This window comes from Dermacentor andersoni, chromosome 1 (genome assembly GCF_023375885.2).
Source record: "Dermacentor andersoni chromosome 1, qqDerAnde1_hic_scaffold, whole genome shotgun sequence".
NCBI classification, from domain to species: Eukaryota; Metazoa; Arthropoda; class Arachnida; order Ixodida; family Ixodidae; genus Dermacentor; species Dermacentor andersoni.
In genome coordinates, this window is record NC_092814.1 from 13465508 (window position 1) to 13492910 (window position 27403).

The window sequence follows — 27403 nt, forward strand, 5'->3', positions numbered from 1 at the left end:
TTTTAGTGCTTCTAAAGAGCATGTATTAGACCCTTATTGCAACCCTGGTAATATCCGAGCAGTATTATGTGTGAATCAGTTTTCTTGTTTTATTGAGATAACAATTACAGCTTCCATCGTGGTTGCTCAGTGGCTATGGTGTTAAGCTGCTGAGCACGAGGTCGCGGGATCGAATCCCGGCCGCTGCGGCTGCATTTCGATGGGGGCGAAATGCGAAAACACTCGTGTACTTAGGTTTAGGTGCACGTTAAAGAAGCCCAGGTGGTCGAAATTTCCGGAGTCCTCCACTACGGCTTGCCTCATAATTAGAAAGTGGTTTTGGCACGTAAAACCCCATAATTTAATTTGCAGCCGTCACGTGTGCATCAAATTTTGCGGACAACCTAACTACATTTGTTTCTCATGAAGATCGCTCTCTGTAACCTTTATTTGTAAACCTACCCCTTATGTAATACCCCTTAACCGGGGTCTTTAAGGTAATAAAGTGAAGTGAAGTGAAAGTGAATAACAATTACAGTTGCCGACCGTTTATATGGACCTCATGGGGACTGCGGAAATGTACGAATAAACAGGTGTCCGAAAAAGCAGATTAAGAAAAAAAAAAAAGAAATCCTTTATTGCCACGCACTTATTCGGGCTCGGCAGTAGGCTTGAAGAAATCGTGAATACGCCGTTGCACGCTGTTCCGTTTACGTGCAATCAGATAAGCCTGAATCTTGGAGAGGGTCGTACAGTCACCATAGGTGGCTGAAAGTACAGTCACTGCTTGTACACGCTCCGCATGCAATGGCAGTGCAGCACATGGTGCGTCATCTTTCGACTCGGAGTCATCGTCCGGTGGTGCAGTAGAAACCTGACGAATGATCTCGCCGTCGTCGATTTCTGCGCATGCCAGTACAGCACTGTCAGCACCTGTGAAACTGTCAAATGAGACGGTGTCCGGAATCGCAATGCAACCACTGCGCAGGTCTCAGCAGAACATTTTTGGCATCAGTAGGGAGCACATCAGAAGGCGACAAATCTTAGACCTCCCGGCACCCGCTTTCCGGCATTCCCCAGTGCAGTCTGCGCGGGCACTGTCGGCACCGTTAGACACTTGACGCGATGTTTCCGTATGCCGCGTTGGATCACCGCAACCTCGACACAGCACACAAAGCAAACACCATGACGTAGTCACGTCGACACCAGTTGCACAAACGAAAAACATGGCCTACTCACGGCATCGTGCACGAAGAAGCAAATCAGCTGCTGGATTGTGACATGGCTTACTAAGCTGAGACCGGAACTGCTGTAGCCACTCTATCGAACCAGGCAGAAACGATGATGATGAGCGGGTATTTGCAGTAGCGCCACTTCGTGGGGCAGCAAGGAGGCTCCGTTCAAAACAAAAATCATCGGTCAGAGTCGGTGCATGGTGCTCTCATTCAAGTTGGCTGAAGGAGTGTCTGAAATATCAGACGAGAGGTTGCAAGGTGTCCGAACTTTCGGCAGTTGTTATACATTATGGTCTATGGTCATTACATGTTATACATTATGGTCATTATTCTAAGGCTACTCAACTATAGATCATATTCACACTATCAATCAGGTGATAGAAAAATGTGCGGAATATAACCAACCTTTATATATAGCTTTCATTGATTACGAGAAAGCGTTTGATTCAGTCGATACCTCAGCAGTCATGGAGGCATTGCGAAATCAGGGTGTAGACGAGCCGTATGTAAAAATACTGAAAGATATCTATAGCGGCTCCACAGCCACTGTAGTCCTCCATAAAGAAAGCAACAAAATCCCAATAAAGAAAGGCGTCAGGCAGGGAGATACGATCTCTCCAATGCTATTCACAGCGTGTTTACAGGAGGTATTCAGAGACCTGGATTGGGAAGAATTGGGGATAAGAGTAAATGGAGAATACCTTAGTAACTTGCGCTTCGCTGATGATATTGCCTTGCTTAGTAATTCAGGGGACCAACTGCAATGCATGCTCACTGACCTGGAGAGGCAGAGCAGAAGGGTGGGAATAAAAATTAATCTGCAGAAAACTAAAGTTATGTTTAAAAGTCTCAGAAGGGAACAGCAGTTTACGATAGCTAGCGAGGCACTGGAAGTGGTTAGGGAATACATCTACTTAGGACACGTAGTGACTGCTGATCCGGATCATGATAGTGAAATAATCAGAATAATAAGAATGGGCTGGGATGCGTTTGGCAGGCATTCGCAGATCATGAACAGCAGGTTGCCATTATCCCTCAAGAGAAAAGTGTATAACAGCTGTGTCTTACCAGTACTTGCGTACGGGGCAGAAACCTGAAGGCTTACAAAAAGGGTTCTACTTAAATTGAGGACGACGCAACGAGCTATGGAAAGAAGAATGATAGGTGTAACGTTAAGGGATAAGAAAAGAGCAGATTGGGTGAGGGAACAAACGCGCATTAATGACATCTTAGTTGAAATCAAGAAAAAGAGATGGGCATGGGCAGGACATGTAATAAGGAGGGAAGATAACCGATGGTCATTAAGGGTTACGGACTGGATTCCGAGGGAAGGGAAGCGTAGCAGGGGGCGACAGAAAGTTAGGTGGGCAGATGAGATTAGGAAGTTTGGAGGGTCAACGTGGCCACAATTAGTACATGACCGGGGTAGTTGGAGAAGTATGGGAGAGGCCTTTGCCTTGCAGTGGGCGTAATCAGGCTGATGATGATGATGGTCTATGGGGCGAATGGCGGTGCTGCAAAGTAGACCGAATAATGGAGCATGTTCGAATTTTTGGAGTCCGAAAAATCAGTTGCCGACTGTATATGGAGGCTTCAGGCGAATTTTCAGCATCAGCATGAGGTAATGTGATAAAATTATATCATGCCCCGCTTGGCATATACTGAGTGTGTGAGAGAAAGCGTGCAAGGGTGTGCTGAGAAGGATGGCAGCTTGCTGTGTTCGCTATCTTGGAAGTCATGTGATAGAGTATGCGAGGAGCGATAGTGAGCGCATGGTACTGTGAACGAAGGCGTGCTAGGGGAGCAGGTAAGCGTGCTTCTCCTCTGCTGGCTTGACCGTGGCTGCGGATGGCTGTCTGTGTGGCTGAGCGTTTAGTACACCGCCTTCATCCTATCCTGGAGGTAGGCGGCTGCAGAGGCTGGGCAAGCCAAGATGGCGGGTGGTTGCATGTGCACTGTGTGTCCAGGCTACTGGTGCTGGAGGTTACATAATATCAAGTTTTCGAGATGCGTTGAAGTGAGCGGCAGGAGAATCGTTTGCTTCCCTCTACATGCTCTTTATCAGGTTATAGTTGTGACAGTGAGTGTTCCCGGTGACCGAGTCAAATTTGTTCGTGTTTCCTGTGTGTGTGGGACACCATTCTTCTTTCCATGGCTCGTTGCGTCGTCCTCAATTTCAGCAGAACCCTTTTCGTAAGCCTCCAGGTTTCTGCCCCGTAGGTGAGTACTGGTAAGACACAGCTGTTATACACTTTCCTCTTGAGGGATAGTGGCAACCTGCTGTTCATGATTTGAGAGTGCCTGCCAAACGCACCCCAGCCCATTCTTATATTCTTCTGGTTATTTCAGTCTCATGATCCGGATCCGTGGTCACTACCTGCCCTAAGTAGATGTATTCCCTTACCACTTCCAGTGCCTCGCTACCTATCGTAAACTGCTGTTCTCTTCCGAGACTGTTAAACATTACTTTAGTTTTCTGTAGATTAATTTTCAGACCCACCCTTCTGCTTTGCCTCTCCAGGTCAGTGAGCATGCATTGCAATTGGTCTCCTGAGTTACTAAGCAAGGCAATATCATCAGCGAATCGCAAGTTGCTAAGGTATTCTCCATCAACTTTTATCCCCAATTCTTCCCACTCCAGGTCTCTGAATACCTCCTGTAAACACGCTGTGAATAGCATTGGAGATATCGTATCTCCCTGTCTGACGCCTTTCTTTATTGGGATTTTGTTGCTTTCTTTGTGGAGGATTACGGTGGCTGTGGAACCGCTATAGATAGCTTCCAGTATCTTTACATATGGCTCATCTACACCCTGATTCCGTAGTGCCTCCATGACTGCTGAGGTTTCGACTGAATCAAATGCTTTTTCGTAATCAATGAAGGCTATATATAAGGGTTGGTTATATTCCGCACATTTCTCTATCACCTGATCGATAGTGTGAATATGGTCTATTGTTGAGTAGCCTTTACGGAATCCTGCCTGGTCCTTTGGTTGACAGAAGTCTAAGGTATTCCTGATTCTATTTGCGATTACCTTAGTAAATACTTTGTCGGCAACGGACAGTAAGCTGATCGGTCTATAATTTTTCAAGTCTTTGGCGTCCCCTTTCTTATGGATTAGGATTATGTTAGCGTTCTTCCAAGATTCCGGTACGTTCGAGGTCATGAGGCATTGTGTATATAGGGCGGCCAACCTTTCTAGGACAGTGTTCCCACCATCCTTCAACAAATCTGCTGTTACCTGATCCTCCCCAGCTGCCTTCCCCCTTTGCATAGCTCCCAAGGCGTTCTTTACCTCTTCCGGTGTTACTTGTGGGATTTCAAGTTCCTCTAGACTATTCTCTCTCACCTTATCGTCGTGGGTGTTACTGGTACTGTATAAATCTCTATAAAACTCTTCAGCCACTTCAACTATCTCATCCATATTAGTAACGATATTGCCGGCTTTGTCTCTTAACGCACACATCTGATTCTTGCCTATTCCTAGTTTCTTCTTTACTGCTTTTAGGCTTCCTCCGTTCCTGAGAGCCTGTTCAATTCTATCCATATTATAGTTCCTTATGTCCGCTGTCTTACGCTTGTTGATTAACTTAGAAAGTTCTGCCAGTGCTATTCTAGCTGTAGGGTTAGAGGCTTTCATACATTGGCGTTTCTTGATCAGATCTTTCGTCTCCTGCGATAGCTTACTGGTTTCCTGTTTAACAGCGTTACCACCGACTTCTATTGCGCACTCCTTAATGATGCCCATAAGATTGTCGTTCATTGCTTCAACACTACGGTCTTCTTCCTGGGTTAAAGCCGAATACCTGTTCTGTAGCTTGATCCGGAATTCCTCTAGTTTCCCTCTTACCGCTAACTCATTGATTGGTTTCTTATGTACCAGTTTCTTCCGTTCCCTCCTCAAGTCAAGGCTAATTCGAGTTCTTACCATCCTATGGTCACTGCAGCGCACCTTGCCGAGCACGTCTACATCTTGTATGATGCCAGGGTTCGCGCAGAGTATAAAGTCGATTTCATTTCTAGTCTCACCATTCGGGCTCCTCCATGTCCACTTTCGGCTAACCCGCTTGCGGAAAAAGGTATTCATTATCCGCATATTATTCTGTTCTGCAAACTCTACTAATAACTCTCCTCTGCTATTCCTAGAGCCTATGCCATATTCCCCCACTGACTTGTCTCCGGCCTGCTTCTTGCCTACCCTGGCATTGAAATCGCCCATCAGTATACTGTATTTTGTTTGGACTTTACCCATCGCCGATTCCACGTCTTCATAGAAGCTTTCGACTTCCTGGTCGTCATGACTAGATGTAGGGGCGTAGACCTGTATAACCTTCATTTTGTACCTCTTATTAAGTTTCACAACAAGACATGCCACCCTCTCGTTAATGCTATAGAATTCCTGTATGTTACCAGCTATGTTCTTATTAATCAGGAATCCGACTCCTAGTTCTCGTCTCTCTGCTAAGCCCCGGTAGCACAAGACGTGCCCGCTTTTTAGCACTGTATATGCTTCTTTTGGCCTCCTAACTTCACTGAGCCCTATTATATCCCATTTACTGCCCTCTGATTCCTCCAATAGCACTGCTAGACTCGCCTCACCAGATAACGTTCTAGCGTTAAACGTTGCCAGTTTCATATTCCAATGGCGGCCTGTCCTATATGAATGGCGACCTCCTATATGAATCCCATAATATAACTTAATTCTTTAAATTATATGAGTAACTTCTCTGCCACATTAAAGTCTTGGGAGCATGGAAAGAGTTTTGTGAATAGTTTTTTTTTTTCGTTTTTTCTGTGTAGTGTTGTTCAGGTGTCTAGTTGTTTGCTGCTCATCAGGAAGCACTCAAGCATGCTCCTCTTGTCATTGCAGCATAGCTGTAATGCCAAGCTTCATGCTATAGTCAATATTTAAATGTGTTAAATCTATAAAAAATGCAATAGACATGGCTTTTATCCTGTTTTTCTTTTTTTAGGAACCTGCTACTAAATTAACTGCAGCTGCTACAAATCTTCATATTTCCTTCTACAAAATCTGCTCCAAAACATGCGGGCTGTTCTCACCACTGTGAACCTCCTAAAGCTTCTGTTACCCAGAGCATGGGGTAGGGATCGAAAATGCTTTCTGGACTTGTACAAGAGCCTTGACCACTCTCGCCTTGGCTATGGTGCCATAATATATCAGTCTGCAATGCCACGCGCATTAAATATCCTAGATCCTGTTCACCATTTAGATATCCGCCTCGCATCTGGTGCTTTCAGGACAAGCCCTGTAGAAAGTGTCCTAGTTGAATCAAACGAGTGGTAACTCCATTTACAGAGGTCATATTCCACCTTAACATATTCACTTAAAGGGCATTTGAATCCTGAATATCCTTGTTATGAAACTGTAAACGATGTGTCCTGTGCCTTAGTGTTTAATAAGCAGCCCACAGCGAGGAATCCCTTCTCACTGTGTATGAGGAAGCTCAGTGATGAAATGAATGTCTCCCATTTGCACTTTTAGAACCTCGTGTACAGGCCTCAGCAAAGCTCTTACTGCCGTAAAAATGGCAGCTCATTGTATCTAACATGTCCCTTGTTCAGGTTACAAAGCATGCTCCAGAGGAACATGTTTGACTGCACTTCCTAGAGCTTCTATTAAAGTACTAATGCCCGGAATTTAACCCTTTGAGGTTCGATTTTTTTCACCATATGCGACCGCCCAGGGTCGATTTTTTTATTGCAGATTCCAATTCGTCTGAGGGACCTATTACCAAAAAAATTTACCGTAATTTTTCTAGGGTGACCGTAAAGTCAGAAAAAAATATTTTGTGTTGGTATGTATGTACTGTTTATTCATGAATAACAGCAATAAAAAAAAAAAGGAAATAAACTTCTAAGAATAAAAAATTTGATGCATTGTCATACGCATAAGGCTTAGAAAATGCGCACACGAGAAAATTTCGCAAGTGTCAAATGTTCTTGTTCTTACACTAATACTTATGTTCTTAGCGTAATCAAACTGCGTAGGTGAGCGCACTCAAGAAAACTGTGGTTGTGCACCCGTCAGAAAAGCAAAACGTGTGACGAAATTCCGCTAATCTTCATCTTATCGCCAACCAGAGGCAATTAGTTTTCGCGAGTCTTCTAAAAAATAAAAGGAATGGAAACGGATGCATAGCGGCATCCTTCCCATGCGCACCCCTGTGAGCACTAAACGAGCGAGAAACAGGCGGTCGCCCTTTGAGCGATTAGTAACGAGATAGCCATCAGTTTGCGAGTGCAAGAAGCCGAAACCACCCGTGAAACAAAACCCAAACCGACGCCCGCCCGTGCGTGCCAATGCGCGAGCTGTAGTATATAGATGCGGTGGAGCAAACTAGCTCTAAAACAAACCATGCAATGAAAACCGAGAAAGGGAAGCACGGGAAAAAATTCCCCGTATTCCCACATAGTGGCAGCACATGCCAGAAGAGAAAAAGTTAGGAAATTGGCGTGCGTTTTAAACGTACAGGCGGCACCGTAAATATATGGCTTCGACCATGTTGGACTTTTTCGCGGCGCCGTATATTTATGTAATTGACCCTCGAAGGGTTAACATTGTTGCATCAAAGTTCCAGGATGGCATGTCATATGCAGCGGTTGGTCCATTTTTCTCAGAATCTGACATTTTGCACCTAGAAACAAGTATCTTTCTTGTGGACGTGGGCGCAGTAATGTTGGCTCTTGAATATATTGGGAAAACCAGCCTACTAATGTCCATCATATTCCCTGACTCTGAGTGTAGCAAGATTTTTAATGTCATTCCACAAACATAAAAATCCCGTAGTCAACAGGCTTTATTCACTTCTGTGCACTGCGTACATATCTAAACAGCTTGTGATCTGTTGGGTGCTCAGCCACAGAGGCATCGAAGGGAACATGCTGGCAGGTCAGATGGCTACATGTATTACAGCAAAAGCGAGCAACACTTCCATATCTGTCCCTATGACAGACTTGAAAGCCTTTCCTGGGCAGAAAAATTCGAACATACTGGCAGCGAATACAGACACTGAAACGTTAAATAAGCTTCATTTAATTAAGCCTGGAATGGGTAAATGGCAACCGTCAACAAAAATACGGCGAACTGAAGTAATTCTGTGTCGACTTAGGATAGGCCACGCCTACGGGACCCACTCTTACCTGCTGTCTGGTGGTGAACTTCCCATCTGCGCTAAATGTGGAGAAAGGTTGACCGTCCTACATGTCCTGGTAGAGTGCCTTGAATCAGAAGCAGAAAGAAAAAAGCACTTTCCTCTATCTTACTAACAGACTATACTTCTCCATCCGGCAATGTTCTTCATGTGGACTCATTTTTTAGTACCAAATCACTTTTTGACTATTTACGGGATGTTAGGCCGATTAATTTGTAGCATGACCTCTCAACAGAGGCTACTGCTGCAATCGTAGCATTCCTATGGCACGTGCCTCCAAGGCCTTGCATCCAAGGTTTCTGATGAGGCAGCAGTGCTACTGGCACTTACATATTTGAATATACCATCCTTTCAAAGCACATGATTTATGATCACAGGACACTTTACAAGCCATTGTCATGATTTTAATATACAGTCGAGCCTCGATATAACGAACCTCAAATTAACGAAATTCTCGAAATAACGCACTTTTTATTTTTCCCAATCTCTGCCCCATTGAAAACCGTATATTTTTTTTTTCACGATTTAACGAGGTCACTTTGTACTGTACTTCCGATTTAACGAAGTCCTCACGCATCGCATGCTCATACCAGGAGCCTCCTTGACAGGCAGACGAAAACTTTAGCCGGGCATACAGCAATTTGCATGCGCCCCTTAATGCTCAAATTTTCCCGGCGCGTTTCAATACGTGGAGCAGAACGTGTTGCTGCGCCATCTATCGTGTACGTATGAAACCCGCAGCGGACGCGCTCCTGTAGTGCTAGCCGGAGTGCTTCAGAAGTTCCGGAACGGGAAAGCGCCAACCGAAAGTAAGTTTATGAACAGTGGTCGTTGGGCACGTTTTCTCAGTTGGTTACCATATTTACACGATTGTAAGTCGAGCACTTTTTTTTAATTTGAAAGTCTGAAGTTGGGGGGTCGACTTACAATGGAAACCAAAACATGGCCCCCAAGAAAGCGAGACCAACGGGAGCTACAACGTAGTTACAATTTTATGTTTGCTCTATGGCCCTACCCGTATCTTTTCACTGTCCCGCGTGTTTGTTCGCTTTTCGGAAGGGTTTTTCAACATTTTTGAGAGTTTTGCAGTGCATGCAACACTCATGAGGGGGTGTCTATAGTATGGAAGCGCCGCTGTTCCCATTTGCGGCGGCACCTTCAGAACGGCGGTGCTTGCGGGGAGCATCGGTAGTTCATGGAAGAGCAGACACCGTTCGCGGGTTTCTTTCTCTGTTGAAAGGCATTGGCATTGGTTTGACGCGTTCCACTTGACTGCCGGCTACGTGCTACTTCTATGCTTCCCCAGTCGTCATGAGTGCTCCAGGCCCACTAATCGTTCGGCACTCGTTCACAGCAGCATTCAAGAGGGCTACCATCCTTTACGCAGAAGAAACAAATCGCAAACGGGTGGTGCGAGAGTGGCGACTGCAGTGAAGCGAAATTTTCACCTGTGATGGCAAGTGAGAAATTTCCCACGTGCCGAAGTCTGGACGCTTTCCGTAGGTGTAGGCTAAGCTTGCGGTGTACGTCGCTGAAATGCGTGATCGGTCCCTGCCAGTGAAGTGCGACATGGTCATGAAACAAGCCCGGAGCTTTTTTATATATTTATTCAGTTTCATTGAGTAGGGGGGGGGGGGGGGTTACAAAAAAATGACAAATATTTAACGCAAAGAATGTAACTACATAGTACGAGAAACAAATAAGTTTGTACATTGGAAAAAAAGGAACACTGTTAAACATTGGAAAAAATATATACAAATTCAAGGAAATACAATGGAAAACAAAGTCCAAAAACAATACAAAGGCGAATATAATACGAAGTCATACAACAAAGTCAAGCAAACATGTGAAGTTCCAAATCATCACGAAATTAGGCAGGATCTTTTATTGAGACAATATTATTTGGAAGGCTATTCCATAGTGCGATGGCGCGCGGTAATGCAGAGTTATTGAATGATTGTGTGCGGCCAAAAATGCGCCTGAAACTGAGATGATTGTGAAGTCGAGTAGATGTGCGAGAAGGAGTTTCAAGCAACAAGCGGCTGGACCATGAGTTATAGTAGTATTTATGAAAGAGGTGTAGGAGAGCAACAGAGTGGCGGGAATCCAAGTCCGGCAGGGGAACATCACGTTTAATTTGGGTAATGCTAGATTGACGACTGTAGTTAGAAGGTATAAAGCAGGCAGCACGATTTTGGATGGATTCCAATTTATCTATTAGGTATTGTTGATAAGGAGACCAGATCGATGAAGCATATTCAAGTTGGGGGTGTAGAAAAGTTTGGTGGGCCTGTTGACGGATGGTAGATGACGAGAGGTGCAGATGACGACGTAAAAACCCTAAAGTTCTGTTAGCTTTAGCGCATATCTTCTCGATGTGAAAGCTCCAGGCTAGGTTAGTACAAAAATAAACACCAAGATATTTGTAAGTAGAGTCACGGCGAACATCCGACGAGCAGATTTTGTAAGGAAACTTAGGATATGATTTCGTACGAGTGAAGGAAAGAACGCAGCACTTAGATGTGTTAAGTGTCATTTGCCAACGGTCGCACCACTGATTAACTAGGTGAAGGTCATTTTGCAAAGTTAGGTGATCATCATGACAGTTAATCGTTCTGTAAATGACGCAATCATCCGCAAACAGTTGTATGCAGGATGAAATGTTACGCAGTAAATCATTTATAAAAATTAAGAAATGGAGAGGGCCTAGCACACCACCCTGGGGTACACCTGACGTTACAACAGACGTGGAGGAGCTAAAGTTATTCACAGATACGAACTGGTGCCGATTAGATAAGAAATTGCGAAGCCAAGATAATGTTAGAGTCAATCCTAAGAGCAGTTAATTTAGCTATTAGACGACAGTGAGCAAGTCTGTCAAAGGCTTTTGCATAGTCGAGAAAGATGCAATCAATAATTTTGCTGTTATTCATGCCATAATGTAAATATGACGTAAGGCCCTGCTCCACCGTGAGTACAATGACGGTGACGCAAGTATGGCGTACACAACAGATGTCGTTGACTCGTGGCAGCTGCTTTGCGATCAGGGAGGTGCTCCAAGCGACGTGACACTCGACTTTGTCTTCAGCGATGCTTGCGCTGTGACAACTGAAGAGCTGGACGATGACGCAGTAATCCAGAGCGGCACAGATACAGAAATGCAAGATGACGACTCGGACGAAGAACTCCAGGCGGCAAGCAGCATAGCTTCACCAAAGCTAGTCATGGATGCGCTGGATCTCTTACGCACGTATGCCGGCGCGCACTCGCAAGAGCAAGCCTTAGCAGCCCTGTCAACCTACGAGCGCCTTATAACCCTGACGCTTATTAAAAAGCGGCAGATGAAACTGCGGGAAGTTAAATTAAATATTCCAGCATTCATGAATCAACGTCGTCATTGCTTAACTGAGCGCGGTATCATCCGATGGCTGCGAGCGTTAAGCGCTCTAATGGTAAGTGGTAGTCTCATGGTTAATACTACTTCCAATTTTCTTCGAAAGAATATTCAAGTTGATAGCTCTGGTATGTGCATAATTTTTTTTTCTTTGCGCCACGGGTTGCCATGTCCTCGTGAAAGGAATTTTTTTTTTTTTTAGTGGTGACAAATCATGATGATGATGGCACTGATGGCCACATCTAGTGGCAGCTATCAGCACTAGGCGCGACGCTCGCTGCAGACCTGCTCTTCACCGTAGGTGTAAAGGAGAAAAATGCGTTCATACCCGCTGGCTATCGGGCATCACGCTCTTGGTTGTTATTAGTTCCGGGGTTTATTGGTTATCTTTGTAATTTTGCTATCTACAAGGTGCCATACGCCTGGAATGTTCCAAGAACCTGCATCTTTATTTGAACTGCTGAAACATGCGAACCTCGACTTAACGAAACTCGCTATTTAACGAAATTTTTGGCTGCAAATTGGACTTCCTTATATCGAGGTTCGACTGTATTTATATCTTACGCGCTCTACAGTGACTATATTTTAGGCCCAAATGCAGCCGTGTTCCATCTATGCTTTGCACTACATTGTTCAATTAAAAAGTCATCATTTGCACGGCGCTCTTTGACCAGAGTTGGCCCTTGCGGCATTAAACATAAATCATTCCTTTAAGCAATTAGTTCTCGAACAAACTCGTGTTACTAACGTCTAGATGTATTCTGCAGAAGAACTTGCAGTTGGGCTAGTTGGTGTTTGGTTAATGACATATTGTAATGCGAATCCACATTCACAAAGAAGCCACACATGTCACAGTCATCACAGTGCCTGTGACGTGTGTCTGTATGTCCTCTTTGTGATTGTGCCTTTACGCTACAATACGTTTTAGATGTAGTCTTAACATCTGCACCTGAGAGGGTTGGTGCCATTACAATTACTGATGGGTCCAGTGACCACTCATTATTCGAATTCACAGTTCACACACCTTTATGCATACGTCATCTAACACCTGGGCAAATATTTGATTATAAAAGAGCAGGCTATGATGCTATAAACTGTGATTTGCAAATCTTCTCATCTTCATTCCTTACAGCGTTTTCTCACCGAATAGTCTATGAAAATTGATGGCTTTTTAAGGAAAAACTGGTGTATCTAGTAAATAGATATTGTCACGTGGTAAGGACGGTGAAGAAAGCAAAACGGTGAATGGCGAAACTAGCATTTTATTGGGTGAATTTGTGCCACAAAAGCAAGTTACACTAAAAGGAGAGCAATAGCGGCGAACGCAATCCACGGTCGTCGAAATCTGATCAGCGAGTCGAGCACATCGGCTTTTATACATCAGTCGTCGAATGTTCTAGAATAATCACTGGGACCCGTGTGTCTTCCACAAAGTTCTACATTGTCCACGTCGCGCATACATGCAATCAGATTACACAAGGTTCGGTCACAGACAGCAGATGTAACCATCGATAACATTCCAGAAACTTCCGATACATGCAGGTGCGTCCTGCGCTGTGCGATAACATTTGATAGGCAGTGAAACGTGGTTGCCCAATAAAGATGAACAAGCACACGTGTCAATAACCCCCCTCTTAAAAAGCATCGACCCGATGCTGCAAACAGACGAAAGTAATAAACAAGAATACCCGTAGCAAAGAAACAACAAAATAAGGAAGTTCGTCAGCGCACGTAAAAGGGTTTAAAACGCGCCACGTGGACCACTTCAGATCGTGCGCGGCGGCGCTGTGTATGCGAAATGCCATCTAGCACAACCTCATAGTCCAGTGCACCAATACGTCGGATGACCTTGTAGGGTCCGAAATAGGGTCGCAATAGTTTCTCACCGAGTCCTCGTCGGCGTATCAGGGTCCAAACCCAAACACGGTCGCCAGGCTGGTACTCGACGTAATGTCGTCGAAGGTTGTAGTGTTGGCTGTCGGTCCTCTGCTGGTTCTTGAGCCGTAGGTGGGCATGCTGTCGGGCTTCTTCGGCGCGCTGTAGGTAGGTAGCGACGCCAAGATTCTCTTCATCGGTGACGTGCGGCAGCATGGCGTCGAGAGTCGTCGTCAGGTTCCTGAGGTAAACCAGCTTGAACAGCGTGATCAGTGTTGTTTCTTACACCGCCCTGTTGTAAACGAAGGTTACGTATGGCAGGATGGCATCGCAGGTCTTGTGTTCGACATTGATGTACATTGCTAGCATGTCAGCGAGGGTCTTATTCAGGCGCTCCGTAAGGCCATTCGTTTGTGGGTGGTAGGCAGTTGTCCTCCCGTGCCTTGTCTGACTGTACTGCAGAATGGCTTGGGTGAGCCCCGCTGTAAAGGCCGGTCCTTTGTCGGTGATGAGGACTTCTGGGGCGCCATGTCGCAGCAGGATGTTCTCGACAAGGAATTTCGCCACTTCTTCTGCGCTACCTTTCGGCAGAGCTTTCGTTTCAGCGAAGCGGGTGAGGTAGTCCATCGCCACGGTGATCCACTTATTTGCGGTTGTTGACGTAGGAAGAGGTCCCAACAAGTCCATCCCGATCTGCTGAAATGGTCGGCAAGGAGGCTCGATCGGCTGTAGTAATCCCGCTGGCCTTGTCAGTTGTGTCTTGCGCCGCTGACAGTCTCGGCATGTCTTGACGCAAGGGGCAATGTCGGCGGTCAGGCGCGGCCAGTAATACTTTTCCAGCATCCTCGATAGTGTCCGGAAGAATTCCAGGGGTCCAGCGGTCGGATCGTCATGTGGGCTGTGCAGTACTTCTGGATGCAACGCTGAGTGAACAACACGAAGGTAGCTGGCGAGAAGTTCTTCTTTATGAGTAGGTTGTTTTGAAGCGATAATGAAGACAATCCTCGTTTAAATGCCCTATGGACAACGTCGGTGTGCCGTTCCAAATAATCGACGAGGGTTTTCAGCTCCAGTTCTGCTCGTTGCTGTTCAGCGAAGTCTTCTGCGCTTATTATTCCAAGGAAGGCGTCGTCATCCTCATCATATTGTGGTGGTGGATCAATGGGGGTGCGTGATAGGCAATCGGCATCAGAGTGTTTTCGTTCAGACTTGTAGGTTACAGTGATGCCATATTCTTGCAGTCTTAGGCTCCACCGTGCCAGCTATCCTAAAGGGGCCTTTAATTTCACTAGCCAAAACAACGCGTCATGGTCGCCGACAACTTTGAATGGCCTGCCATATAGGTAAGGGCGAAATTTTGCTCTAGCCCAAACGATGTCAAGGCATTACTTTTCATTTGTAGAATAATTGCCTTCTGCTTTTGACAATGACCTGCCAGCATAACCTATCATGCGTTCAAGCTATCATGCGTTCTGTGAACTAGGACGGCACCGAGGCATAGGCTACTGGCGTCAGTGTGTATTTTTCTGTCGGCGTCCTCGTCGAAGTACACAAGTATCGGCGGCGATTGCATGCGTCGTTTCACTCCTTGAAATGCGTTGGCCTGCAGCGTTTCCCACTTGAACTCGACATCACATTTCGTTAGATGTGTCAGTAGCTCAGCGATGTGTGAAAAGTCCTTGACAAAGCGCCTGTAGTAGGCACACTTGACAAGGAATTTATGCACTGCCTTCTTGTCGAACTTTGCGATGTCGGCTGTCTTCTGTGGGTTGGGGCAGACTCCAGATTTGCTGATGACGTGGCCCAGGAATAGAAGCTCATCATAAGTTAAGCGGCATTTTTCCGGTTTCAGAGTGAGCCCTGAGGACTTGATGGCCTCTAGTACTGTCGCAAGCCACCTAAGGGTATCATAGAAATTTCCGGCAAAGACGACGACGTCATCCAAGTAAACAAGACAGGTCTGCCACTTCAATCCTGCTAACACCGTGTCCATGACGCGATGAAACGTTGCAGGTGCCGAGCACAGTCCGAATGGCATGACCTTGAACTCGTAGAGGCCGTCTGGCGTGATGAAGGCGATCTTTTCTCAATCTCTCTCGTCGACTTCTATTTGCCAGTAACCAGGCTTGAGCTCCATCGACGATAAGTATTTAGCATTGCAGAGCCGATCCAATGCGTTGTCTATCCGTTGTAGGGGGTATACATCCTTCTTTGTGGTCTTGTTCAGTTGACGATAATCAACAAAGAAACGTAAGGGTCCGTCCTTTTTATTCGCCGAGACAACAGGGGATGCCCACGGGCTTTTCGACGGCTGGATGGCGTTGTCGTGCAGCATTTCGTCGTCTTGTTGTCTTATAGCTTCACGTTCTCGTGACGAAGCTCTGTAAGATCTCTGGCAGAGTGGTCGAGCACACATTTCAGTGATTATGTGATGCTTTGCGACTGGTGTCTGTTGAATCCGCAATGACGTCGAAAAGCAGTCTTTGTATTGTCGGAGCAGACTTCTGAGCTGTCGCTGCTTAATCATGGAGAGACTTGGATTTATGTCGAGGTCTGGTTCGGGAACTACGGTCATCGGGGTAGATGCGCCAGAATCCACAAGAACAAACGCATTGCGGATTTCCAGAATTTCCGCGATGTATACGATCGGCATGCCTTTGTTGATGTGTTTGAACTCCTGGCTGAAGTTTGTCACCAACACTTTCAATTTTCCTCCATGCAGTTGAGCGATCCCTCTTGCAACGGAAATTTCACGGTCGAGCAGCAAACGTGGTCACCCTCGAAGAAGCCTTCTACGTCGGCAGGTGTTTTGGTGCCGATGGAAATGACAATGCTGGAGCGGGTCAGGATGCTGACTTGATTTTCGAGCACACTGAAGGCATGGCAACTACCTACGAGAGTTTTCTGGTGGTATCGCTTAGTCTTTGGGTAGCATTATCGACTTCGACTTCAGGTGATTGCACCATGTTGGTTCAGAACGTCCATGCCGAGAATTACATCTCGTGACCACTGTTGAAGGATAACGAAGGTGGCAGGGTATGTGCGGTCATTAACGGTAATTCTGGCCATGCGGATTCCAGTTGGTGTTATCAAGTGTCCCCCAGCTGTCCGGATTTGAGGGCCTTCTCATGCAGTCTTCACTTTCTTGAACTAGGCAGCAAGGGGTCCACTCATAACGGAGCAATCAGCTCCTGTGTCCACTAAGGTGGTGACTGCGTGGCCATCGAGAAGCACATCGAAATCAGTAGTTCTTTGTCTTGCGTTGCAGTTAGGTCTTGGTGTCGGATCATGGCTGCTTCTTGTTGATCTGAAGCTGAAATGTCGCGTCGTCAAGTCGTTTTTCGTGGGCATATTCTTTGCTTCCAGGCTTCGTTGGGATGCCGCCGTCTCGTTGATATATTGTCAAGAAAGACTTCGGCGTCTTCAGTGGTGGCAGAGGATCTTCATCAGTTTGACAAACAGCAACCGCACCTCCATCGCTTGCTGCTTTTAGTTTTCCAAATATGAGCTTGCAGACCGGCCCCGGGCTGGGCCAATGTATGGTCAGTGCTGCGGCGACAGGTGACAGGCACCTGGTGATGGCGAACGGGACGGTCATCGAGTGGCAGCGAGGTTGTCGGCGATATTGCGAGGTCATTCGCCAAGCTGGGGTCGCGGCGCGTTAACGGCGAACCCTTGCAGTCCCATCTCCCGCTATGGGCATCGGCGGTAGATGTGACCCGCTTCTCCGCAGTGGTAACAGAGTGGGCTGTCGTCAGGAGCGCGCCAGATGTCGGTCTTCCTTAGATAGTTTCGTTAGAAGACAGGTGGGCGAGCTGGTGGCGGCGGCGGACAGCGAAACTGCATTGTTATAGCGCTCTGGCACGGGCACGGGCACGGAGTGTTGATTGCAGGCGACGGCGGTGTAGGTCATCGCTTCAGGCTGGGCCTGTGGCGATTTCGGCTGGCCTTCGGGAAGTTCCAGTTACCGCTGGATTTCTTCTCTGATGACGTCAGCGATCGAGGCAACCTGAGGCTGGTATCTTGGGAACATCCTCTGACGTTCCTCTCTCACGACCGCTCTGATGGTTTCGCAGGTTGTCGGGGCCCAGTGATTGAACTTCGGTGTAGTTTGCTGAGCTTGCGTGGTGGTTCAATTGCCGATTCCGCATTTCCAAAGTTTTCTTGATGCTTGTGGCCTCGTGAAGAAACTCTTCGACGGTTTTCAGTGGATTTTGTATCATTTTGGTGAAAAGTTCTGGCTTGATGTCACGCATGAGTAGGCGAAGCTTTTTCTCCTCAGACATTTCGGGGTCAGCGTGGCGGAACAGGTGCGTCATCTCCTCAGTGAAGATCGCCATGTTTTCGTTGGGTAATTTTACTCGGCTTCTAGCATAGCTTCGTCCCTTTCCTTGTGCACAACGTTCGTAATGGTCTGCAGGAAGCCGCTACGGAACAGGTTTCACATTGTCAAGGTCGACTTCCGCTTCTCAAACCACATTCTTGCTGCTTGTCGTCGAAGTCCCAGTTGTTGAAAGTTGTGATTAGTTAATACATCGCCCGCCAGGTTTCGGGGTCTTCAGACAATGATCCATGGAAGGTTGGTGGGTCCCGAGGTTGTTGCAGCAGAAAGAGGGATGCTGGGGCAGCCATTGGGGTTGCTGACTTGGGCTTGATTCCACTGGTCTTCTCGGGAAGAGGTCCATATTCAGTAGCAGTCCTTGCTGCTTAGGGCTAGCTCGCTGGTCCTTGGCGTCGTTGGTGCTGTCATTGGGTTTGGGCTTGGATCGCGGCTTTGCGGTGGCGTTCCGTATATGAACGCACTAGCACCCCCACCAGATGTCACATGGTAGCGACAGGGAGGAACACAGTAGCAAAACTTTAAATGGCGAAGCTAAATCTTTATTGGGCGAACTTGTGCCCTGAAAAACAAGTTACACTTAAAGCACAATGATAGCGGCGAATGCAGTTGGCGATCGTCGGAAATCTGATCAGTGGGTCAAGCGCGTCGGCTTTTATACATTAGTCGTCGAATGTTTCAGAGTAATCACTCGGACCCGCGTGTCTTCTACAAAGTTCTACACTATTTGCGTCACGCATACCATTACACCCTTCCTTGATATTTGGAGATGACCCGCTAGTGCCACTCACTGCCTTGTTAAACTTTTCGGATGAAACTGGTTATTTACGTCGTCTATAAAGTAATGCAGCTTTGACTGCCTTCACATTGGATTTTGAACTGTCTTGTGAGTGGCACCAGCATGGCCTTTCGCTTTTGCGCCATTAAACCCGAATTAACTATTTTCAGTGCAAGGAAAAACAGACGACAGAGCAGCACACGTAGACAACATTGTTAGCGTGTGCTTTTCTGTCTTTCCTTGCACTAAAGAAGTTCTTTAAATATGAATCACAACCAACTTGCCCAACTTTCAGTTTTCTTTTTTTTTATCTGAGATGGTCAAGCGACACATATGGGACACTTGGCATGGAATGACGCTTATGTGTAAGCGTGCCTTCTCTATTGCTTAACTACAGTGAACAACTTGGTAATTTATTGTGCCAGTGACACCCTGCTCTGCTAAAGTAAAAAAAATTTCCTACGTGTTTCAGACACATACAATAAACCCTCGATAATTCAACCCTTGCCAATTCGGGAAAATCGTATAATTCTGAGTCGCCCTCTGGTCCTACCAAGTGTATGCATTATTTAATGCCATTAAAGGACCCCTCACCAGGCCCCATAGCAAATTTTGGTTATACGCTGGACGTTGCTACGTGTCCTCTAGGGAGCGTTCTGCCGCAAAAGTTTTTCGTATCGGCTCATTAATGGCCAAGATAGAAATATTTCAGTGCTGCGAACCCGTGATTTCAGGAGGCGAGCTCCATGGCATAGTGAGACACTTTCTCCACTTGCCCCGTCTAGCCTCTGCAAGCGAAATTTCTTCCCTGCGTTCTGCCATACCGGACCGCGAGGATTGCGGGATGCATACGTCATGGGCTCCGCCTTCATTTTCTCCTTGCCCCCCCCCCCTCTCCTTTTCTTTTCTTTTTTTTTTTTTTTTTTTTTTTGCTATTGTGATTGTCTGGTTTCGCGCAGCGCACGATTTTGCGCGCAGTGTACAAGGTCGCATGGTTAGCGGTATAATTCAGTGCTACACAGATACCAAGGCAGAACAAGCGGATCGCAGAGCATGATCACGCGCTTGAACACGGTAGAAAATGGCATAGCTTTGGTACCTACGCACGTGACTACACGACCGTGGGAACAAGCAGACTAAGCGGAAGTACATCTCTCTTGCTTCGGTGCGAAGTAAAACAACAAATGCGCAGACATTCCATTTGCGTGTTTTATTATTTCTCTAAACTTCCATTCGTCAATTCAAGCAACAGATCACACAAATAACAGTTGGTGCCTTGAATAATTATCGAAGTCACGTGTCACTACGAGCGACGTCACACTGCGGACGCGAGCACGTAGGCGCAGGGACACGAGGACGTCACCGCCTGGCTTGGAGCCCGGTCGCCACGAGGGAAAGAGAAAACGGCGTTTGGTTTGAAAATTTCAGATGTTTCTGCGGCGCGTAGTAATGTAATACTCTGCAGATACAATATTTGGTACGCATTTTATGCTCTGCGCTTGTCAGCTCAAAATGGCCAGACCTGGTGAGGGGCCCTTTAAGGTCTCGTTAATTCAGGTGTATTTGGCCGCAAACTGGTTAGTTCAGATAGCCAAAGTGTGCATTGCAAATGTGCAAAACAAAGTGGGTGTGGCTAGCGTCCAACGTAAATGAAATGGCGCAGTTAGCATCACCACACTCATTAGTAGGCAGTAATGATCAACACACCTTTTCATTGCATTTAGTGCCATGCATAGACCCGCATTGGGACTTCAGGGCTGCATGGTCACCATCTGTTGTCGCAAAGTTCACTTGGAAATGTCCCTAGAATCAGCATGTTGTAACTGCTCAAATATAATAGAATTAACCATTTGGCTGAAGGTTCATTGCACTTCTCTCATTGTTCAAATGCGGCAAATGTTTCGTGTATCTGTCTGTGTTGCTTTAATTTGACCTGATACTAAAGAATGCAACCAAGGTCAGAGATTAAAGAAAAGTAAATCTGCAAGGCAATTTCAGATATTACTAGGAAAGCATGAGCATTTTATCCTCCCTGGCATATGCTGCAGTGATTAATCTTTGATGAAGAACTGTAGTGCAGGATGTTTTAGCTGTCGTGACATACACCGTGGTGTTGTTTTTTGCAGCAGCCATAACTTTAAAGGCCGCATTTTTAACCAAGTGATTATAGAATCGTAGCCAGGTATGTGACTGCTTCTGTTGGTAGGTGACAAACAGCATGAATGAGCAGTGACAGGTTTGTTATTAGATGCCAATGTGATGTCATATTGGTGCCTGAGGGTCTGCAATGCCGTGGATAATTTGTAGTCCAAATAGTAAAGCCTTATAGAACCATTAGGGGGCTGTTCAGATGGACAAAAACAGCTCTGCAAAACAACAAATGTATAACATGTGAAAATATTTTAAGATATGTTTCTAGAAGGAATAGTTTTTTTACACCTAGGGGTGTCATTTCAAAAAAGAGCCTTCACATACCACATAAAATATGTTTATCCTTAAAACCTGTGAATCCGTCCATGTTGCTTTAATTTGATCCGGTAATAAAGAATGCAACCAAGGTCAAAGATAAAAAGAAGTAAATCTGCTAGGCAGTTTCAGATATTGCAAGATATCTTAAAACAAAAATGGATTATAAGTATTGTCAAACCCAAGTTGGACTTAGCCCCCTGAAATCCACCTTTCTGCTGTAAGGCACCATGTAGTGATGATGTAAAGTAAGCCTATCCTGTGCGGAGACATGAAAGCCACCAAGCCAGCCTTTGAAAATGCACCTGCTTGGCCCCATGCTCTTTGGCTTCTTCATCTGTTAGTGTTGTGCCTGGCTAGGCAATTGTATCGGAGTACATGAATGGTTTTACTATGTGGGGCTCCTTCCCTATTGCAGTGCTCCCTTCAACATGTGAAAATTGGAAATGTTAATTTGTTACAGTTGTTCAAGAAGCTTGAGCAATGTAATCATGAGCTCAAGAAATACAGCCACGTCAACAAGAAAGCCTTGGACCAGTTCATCAATTTTTCGGACCAGAAGGAAAAGCTGGCAAAGCGCAAGGAAGAGCTTGACCGTGGACACAGTGTACGTATTTTCTGCTGTGGTTTTGTAAGAATGAAAGGGTCAGCTTATGCCGGTACGATTGAGCATAGAAGTTATGTTCAGTTGGCATTTGTGAGTGATGTCTGTGCAAAGCCAGTGCAGGTTTGGTAACGCATGCCAAGTAGGTTCACTGCGTAGGATTCCTCAGTTTTGGTGAGGCTTATCGTGTGTGTGGTCCCTACATTTAAATACCACAAATTTGGGCATGAAGTACGCAAAAGTGGATTATAAGTATTATTATAACCACATACTGATTTGTGATGTTTGAAGGGCATCGAACATGAGAACTTTAAAAACACAAAACACAGTCTTTTGTAAACCATTTGAGAGCTCAAGTGGGACTGATCTATGGTCATGTTGGTGATCCATACTGGTAGCCCACAGTATTTTCTTCGCTTGTGCCATGTATTGTTTTAATAAAAAAGAGTTTTTTTTCAGCTTGTAATGGCCATTAGGCATATAAACAAATCATGACTAATTTGAAATCATGTTGCCTGCCCTCCAGTCTTGCTAACTCAATGGCTGAAATGCTGCGCTAGTTCATCAAGGCTGTGCCAGTAGGACCTGCGGTCAACACATGTTGCCAGAGCTCAGACCCTTTAGGGTCTGATGTGTTTTTTTTTCGTTTAACACTCTATGCTTGCTACTTTGCTATCAAGAATGTTATGTCACACTGATAGTTGTTTGTGACCTGAAAGTACCGGGTGTGCATTAAGGGAAGACATGTCGTCTTTATTCTTTAACCCTTTAACAGGCAAGGTGCGAAAGACCTGTCCTAGAATTTCAAGTGCTTCATGTTTTCTTCATATTGCACAAATGCATACGAAATAAAATATAAAAACATTTCCAGGGAAAATAAGTGCGATACAGTAGGCCAACAATATTGCTCAGCTTCCAGTTAAAGGTAAATGTGTGGTCCAGGCACGTACCCAGGATTTTTTTCAGGGGGGGGGGGGGGGGGTAACCCAAGGTAACCTTTCTGTGCAAATGAGGGGGGGTATCTTTACTAGTGTAAATGTGAATAATGCCCACCCTTCTCCATAAAAACGTGTAAACCCGCAAAATAGAAATGAAATAAGGTGTATTTCACAGGTAAACGCCTGTGAGATAGACCTCTCCTTTGCTTGACAAACAAGGAACTACATCAAACGGACTCATGCAGGAAAGAAGCGCAGGAAGAACACTAGTAGCGTTGTTTTTAATAAGCTCCAGAGAAATGCAAATAAATATATATTTGCGTAACAACCACACATCATTTGGATCCCTAGTTTATTGCTCTGCCAAGTTAAGTGCCAAAAACCGACTCGTATTGTTATTTTGGAAGTTGCGTAATGATGCGTGGCCGCCAGTTCCATACAACTGCGTAGAGCGCAGGACGCTGCGGTTCTAGACGTTCTGCGCCCACCACAGAAGGTTAGAAAAACACACACATAAACATAGCAGAGAAGTGGCTACGTCAGGTGGTTAGACTGATAACTTTAGAAGTGTCATTCAAAACACATGAAATCCTTCTCCACTTCTGGCGGTGCTTTCTCTACTTCCTTTTTAAATAAAGATGTGTTGATCCATAAATAGTTTCACAAGCAAAGGGTAAATTTGTTAATTTTCTTTTTCCTTCCTGTTTGGCTGTTCCTTTGGCTCTCTCCTTTAGTAGATCGCTTAATTTCTCAACTCCTTGGGACTCTTGTTTCCAGTTGCCAACTTTGCATGAAAAGTGCTGTACAATTAGGGAAAAACCAGACGAGGTACGGGTGACATTCACATTCCTTATGGGTTTAACGGTTATTGCAGGGTTTGATCGTGTGATCATGGACGCTGTTTAGCGTGATTTTATTTTCCACCTTATCTAACCTTTATCACGGGTATATGGTTCCGAGGATTTGCCAGGGTCGCGGCAAGCCGTCACTCGATGAAATAATGAAGCAAAAGGAAATTTAATTAATTAATTTATTTATTTATTTAAATACTTTCAGGGCCCGTGGACATTACAGAATGGAGTGGAATGCATGAAAAACAAATGTATTAACACAGAAATACAGAAAACAAAAACAGAAACAACAGTTAACAATGTTGCAGCAAAATGCAGATTATTGAAAATAAACAATAACTTGAATAGGAGATTTAAACAAGTCAGTGTCGGTAATTGCGGCAATTTATGTGGGCAGGCGGCTCCAATCATTACTTGTCTTAAGAATGAATGAATAAAAATATGAGTTAGTTCGAGAAAATGGGACGCCTACTTTATGAAGGTGATCTCTGTGGGACTAAATGTATTCTGGCTCAGATAGGACTTATTTAAGATGGCGATGATGATAAATTTTGTGGAAGAGTGATAACAGAGACACTTTCCTTCGTAAGGAAAGAAGAGAAAGGTTCAGAGTAGTGTTGATGGTGGACACACTAGATAGACGAGAGTAGTTGTGAAGTATGCATCTTGCGATGTGATTTTGCACCGATTCCAAAGTTTGAATGAAACACTCAATACCGGGATCTCCCACACTGAGCATGCATATTCCAGTTCTGGGCGTACAAGCGATTTATAGAGAAAAGTTTTAATGAGGATGGTGCCATAGAGAAATCAGCCTTTTGCGATGCATTGTGGCACCATCGTACGGTGACCACGAAAAACAATTTGGCAGGCGCCGTGGCAGCCGCACCATGCGAGACTCGCGACCTAACAAGCAGCGTGTGAGACAAGACCGAAACAACATGTACGCGCCATGCTATATTGTCATCGTCAGCTAGCCACCTGCCGTGGTTGCTCGGTGGCTATGGTGTTGGGCTACTGGGCATGAGGTTGCAGGATCGAATCCCGGCCACGGCGGCCACATTTTGATGGGGGCGAAATGCGAAAACACCCGTGTATTTAGGTGCACGTTAAAGAACCCCAGGTGGTCGAAATTTCCGGAGCCCACCACTACGGCATGCCTCATAATCGGAAAGTGGTTTTGGCACGTAAAACGCCATAATTTTTTTTAATCGTCAGCTAGCCATCGAGCCCTCTGGTGAATGCTTTTACACGGAGGTTTCTTCAGCGCGACGAACGGCTGAAAGAAGAGCTTTGGCAATGCTTTACAAGCTTCTCCTTGGCCTGAAACCGCTGCACCTCTGGCGTAAAGTGAACGAGTAATAAAACAGTATGAGTACACATAAAAACGCATGACTCAAATAGGGCATGAGGTGTAGTTCTTAGGGTGACTCGCGTTTCACTACTGCATGTCTTGCTTTATGGTGTGTTATAGTGCTAGGCATATATACGTACACAGGCAGTGGGGAGGCCAACAGAATGCCAAGTTGGATATGGTATTTACCCACATAAAATGTGTGTACATCTACGAAAATGCCAAAAAGTGGTCAGAATGACCAAAATCAGTGATACCTCCCTGTTTGCGGGGCGCCTGTCTTCCTTTTAGAACGCGCCGCGGTACGAACAATAGCGGTCGACCCCATCATTTTTTTAAACTGGTGCGTGTACACAAACAGCGTCGGTATTGTCACGTAGTAGTGACGCCGAAGAACACAGTAGCAATATTGTGAATGACGAAGCTAACTTTTATTGGCCGAACCTGTGCCCACAAAAACAAGCTATACTTAAAGCACAACGATAGCGGCGAGCGCAGTCGGCGATCGTCCAAATCTGATCAGCGGGTCAAGCGCATCAGCTTTTATACATGAGCTATCAAACGTTCGAGAGTAATTGCTGGTGCCCGCGTGTCTTCCAGAAAGTTCTACGCCATTGGCGTCGCGCATACATGCAATCAGATTGCTCAAGGTTCGGCGACAACAGAGGGCGGATAGAACTATCTATAACATTCGAGAAACTTGCGATAGATGCGGGCACGTTCTGCACTGAGCGATAACGTTTGTTTCACAATAAAAAGCGATCACCCGAAAAAGATAAACAAGTGCACGTCTCAGTATGAAGTCCAGATGTCTGGGTGACAGGAAAGGTGCCCCTGAAAAGAGTCAGTTACACAATAAGACGCGCCACTCAACTCCAGAAGGCGTCGCACAGGAAAATGAGCCTTATTACATACCATACTACATCCCGATTCGCTAAACAAACATAAAAACTTTCTGCAAGTAAATATCGCTGTACTTGGTGCTGACAAGAATGACGAAATGACAACTAGCAACGATTGCTAGCTATCACTATCAGCTACTTCCACAGTGCACGCTGTTTACCACGTCAGCCCGGCAGTGCAGGTGATCTTAGCTTGGACAAATAACGCCGACATCACGAGCATTCGCTGAGCATTTATAAAGCTGTAAGTGTGCACTGTGAAGTTGCGAAATGACAGCGTCCTAGCGACGGACGTACAGATACGATGGAGAAAAAAAAACTTTGTGTTTCTCTCAACCAGGTCACGCAAGCTCAGAGATCGTTTGTTTCGCTTGCTCAAACATACATTTGCGTCTTCATCGAGATAATTCGTACGAGTCAGTACTGACAAAAAGGGAGAGGTAACTGCATATGCCAATATTTACCTGTCAGAAAATACAGCACTACTCTAGGCTTCACGGTGCTGTCGATCGCATTTTACCAACGGAAATCGGAAAATCTGCATTGCCCTGCTGGGATAGTCACGGGAGGTGCACCCGTACAGCTAGGAGACACGACATTGGCAACACGCCAAATTTCGATGGAAATAATGTTCGAAAGGCGTTCTGTGCATGCAGCAGCGAGAATGGCAAGGCTGACAAGTGAATGAAAGAACTTTATTTGAGTTCCGGCGAGGATGCGAACTCGTCGCTCACCCGGTTAGGCCCACTCGGGACTGGCAGGTCTAACCCACCGGCCCGGTCACGGGCACGCCGGACAGCCAGGATTTGCTTGTCTAGAGCGGGGCCACGCAAACGCTAGTCCCACTCTTCCTTGCTGCACTTGGGGATATCTCGACCCGCACTGCCGGAGCATGTGGGCTATAGAGTGGAGGTCTGCGCGCTGGACGGGCAGGCGGCGTCGCGATATACGTCGGGGCAAACCGTGCAGAATGCCAAGACAGAGATATGTGCGGTCTGTAAGAGTAAGATAAACGCCTGGCGCCATATTCCACTGACCAGTGCAGCGCCTGCCCCGGCCCTACTCGACTCACTCGGAGGAGATAGTTGAGTTCAGCCGTGCGCCCACAGGTGCGCCTGCCAAATTGCTTCAATCCTCAGCCGCTAGGGCGCTGCGAATGCGCAGTTCGGCATCGCAAAAGGCGGATTGCACCTTAAGCAACCAAGCATGCGACTTCCATTGTTGGCAACGCAACTGGCGTCTCCGGCCGCAACTCGTTCCACAAGCGTACCGACCAGCTGATTACGAATTGAATTCCTTTCCTGGTCCTTGGATCAGTCTAAACAAAGAAGGTTGAACTAACGAAGCAACAGCGATGAGCATGACCGTTGCAGTAGATGGTGACAACTGAACGCAGCTTGAGTTAATCGCGCGGGCATATCGAATCGATTAGAAAACTGGCCTTCACACCCCAGGAGATGCTGATAATTACCGCCATCCAAAAGAAGTGTAAGAGCCAGCGAAATGTTGACTGCCA

The 27403-nt window shown here is 45.9% G+C and overlaps 1 protein-coding gene across 4 annotated transcripts in view; it reads left to right on the top strand.

Moving 5' to 3' along the window:
- Positions 1-27403, top strand: part of SMC3 (structural maintenance of chromosomes 3) — a 606933-nt gene that overhangs the window by 500583 nt on the left and 78947 nt on the right. For all 4 annotated transcript variants that reach the window (XR_011892404.1, XR_011892405.1, XM_072286062.1 and 1 more), the window contains exon 26: positions 21702-21845. Coding sequence is in view for 2 of the 4 variants with exons in the window: in XM_072286062.1 (XP_072142163.1) it covers positions 21702-21845 (144 nt within the window). In the remaining 2 variants the exon portion in view is untranslated. The remainder of the gene's footprint in view (positions 1-21701; positions 21846-27403) is intronic.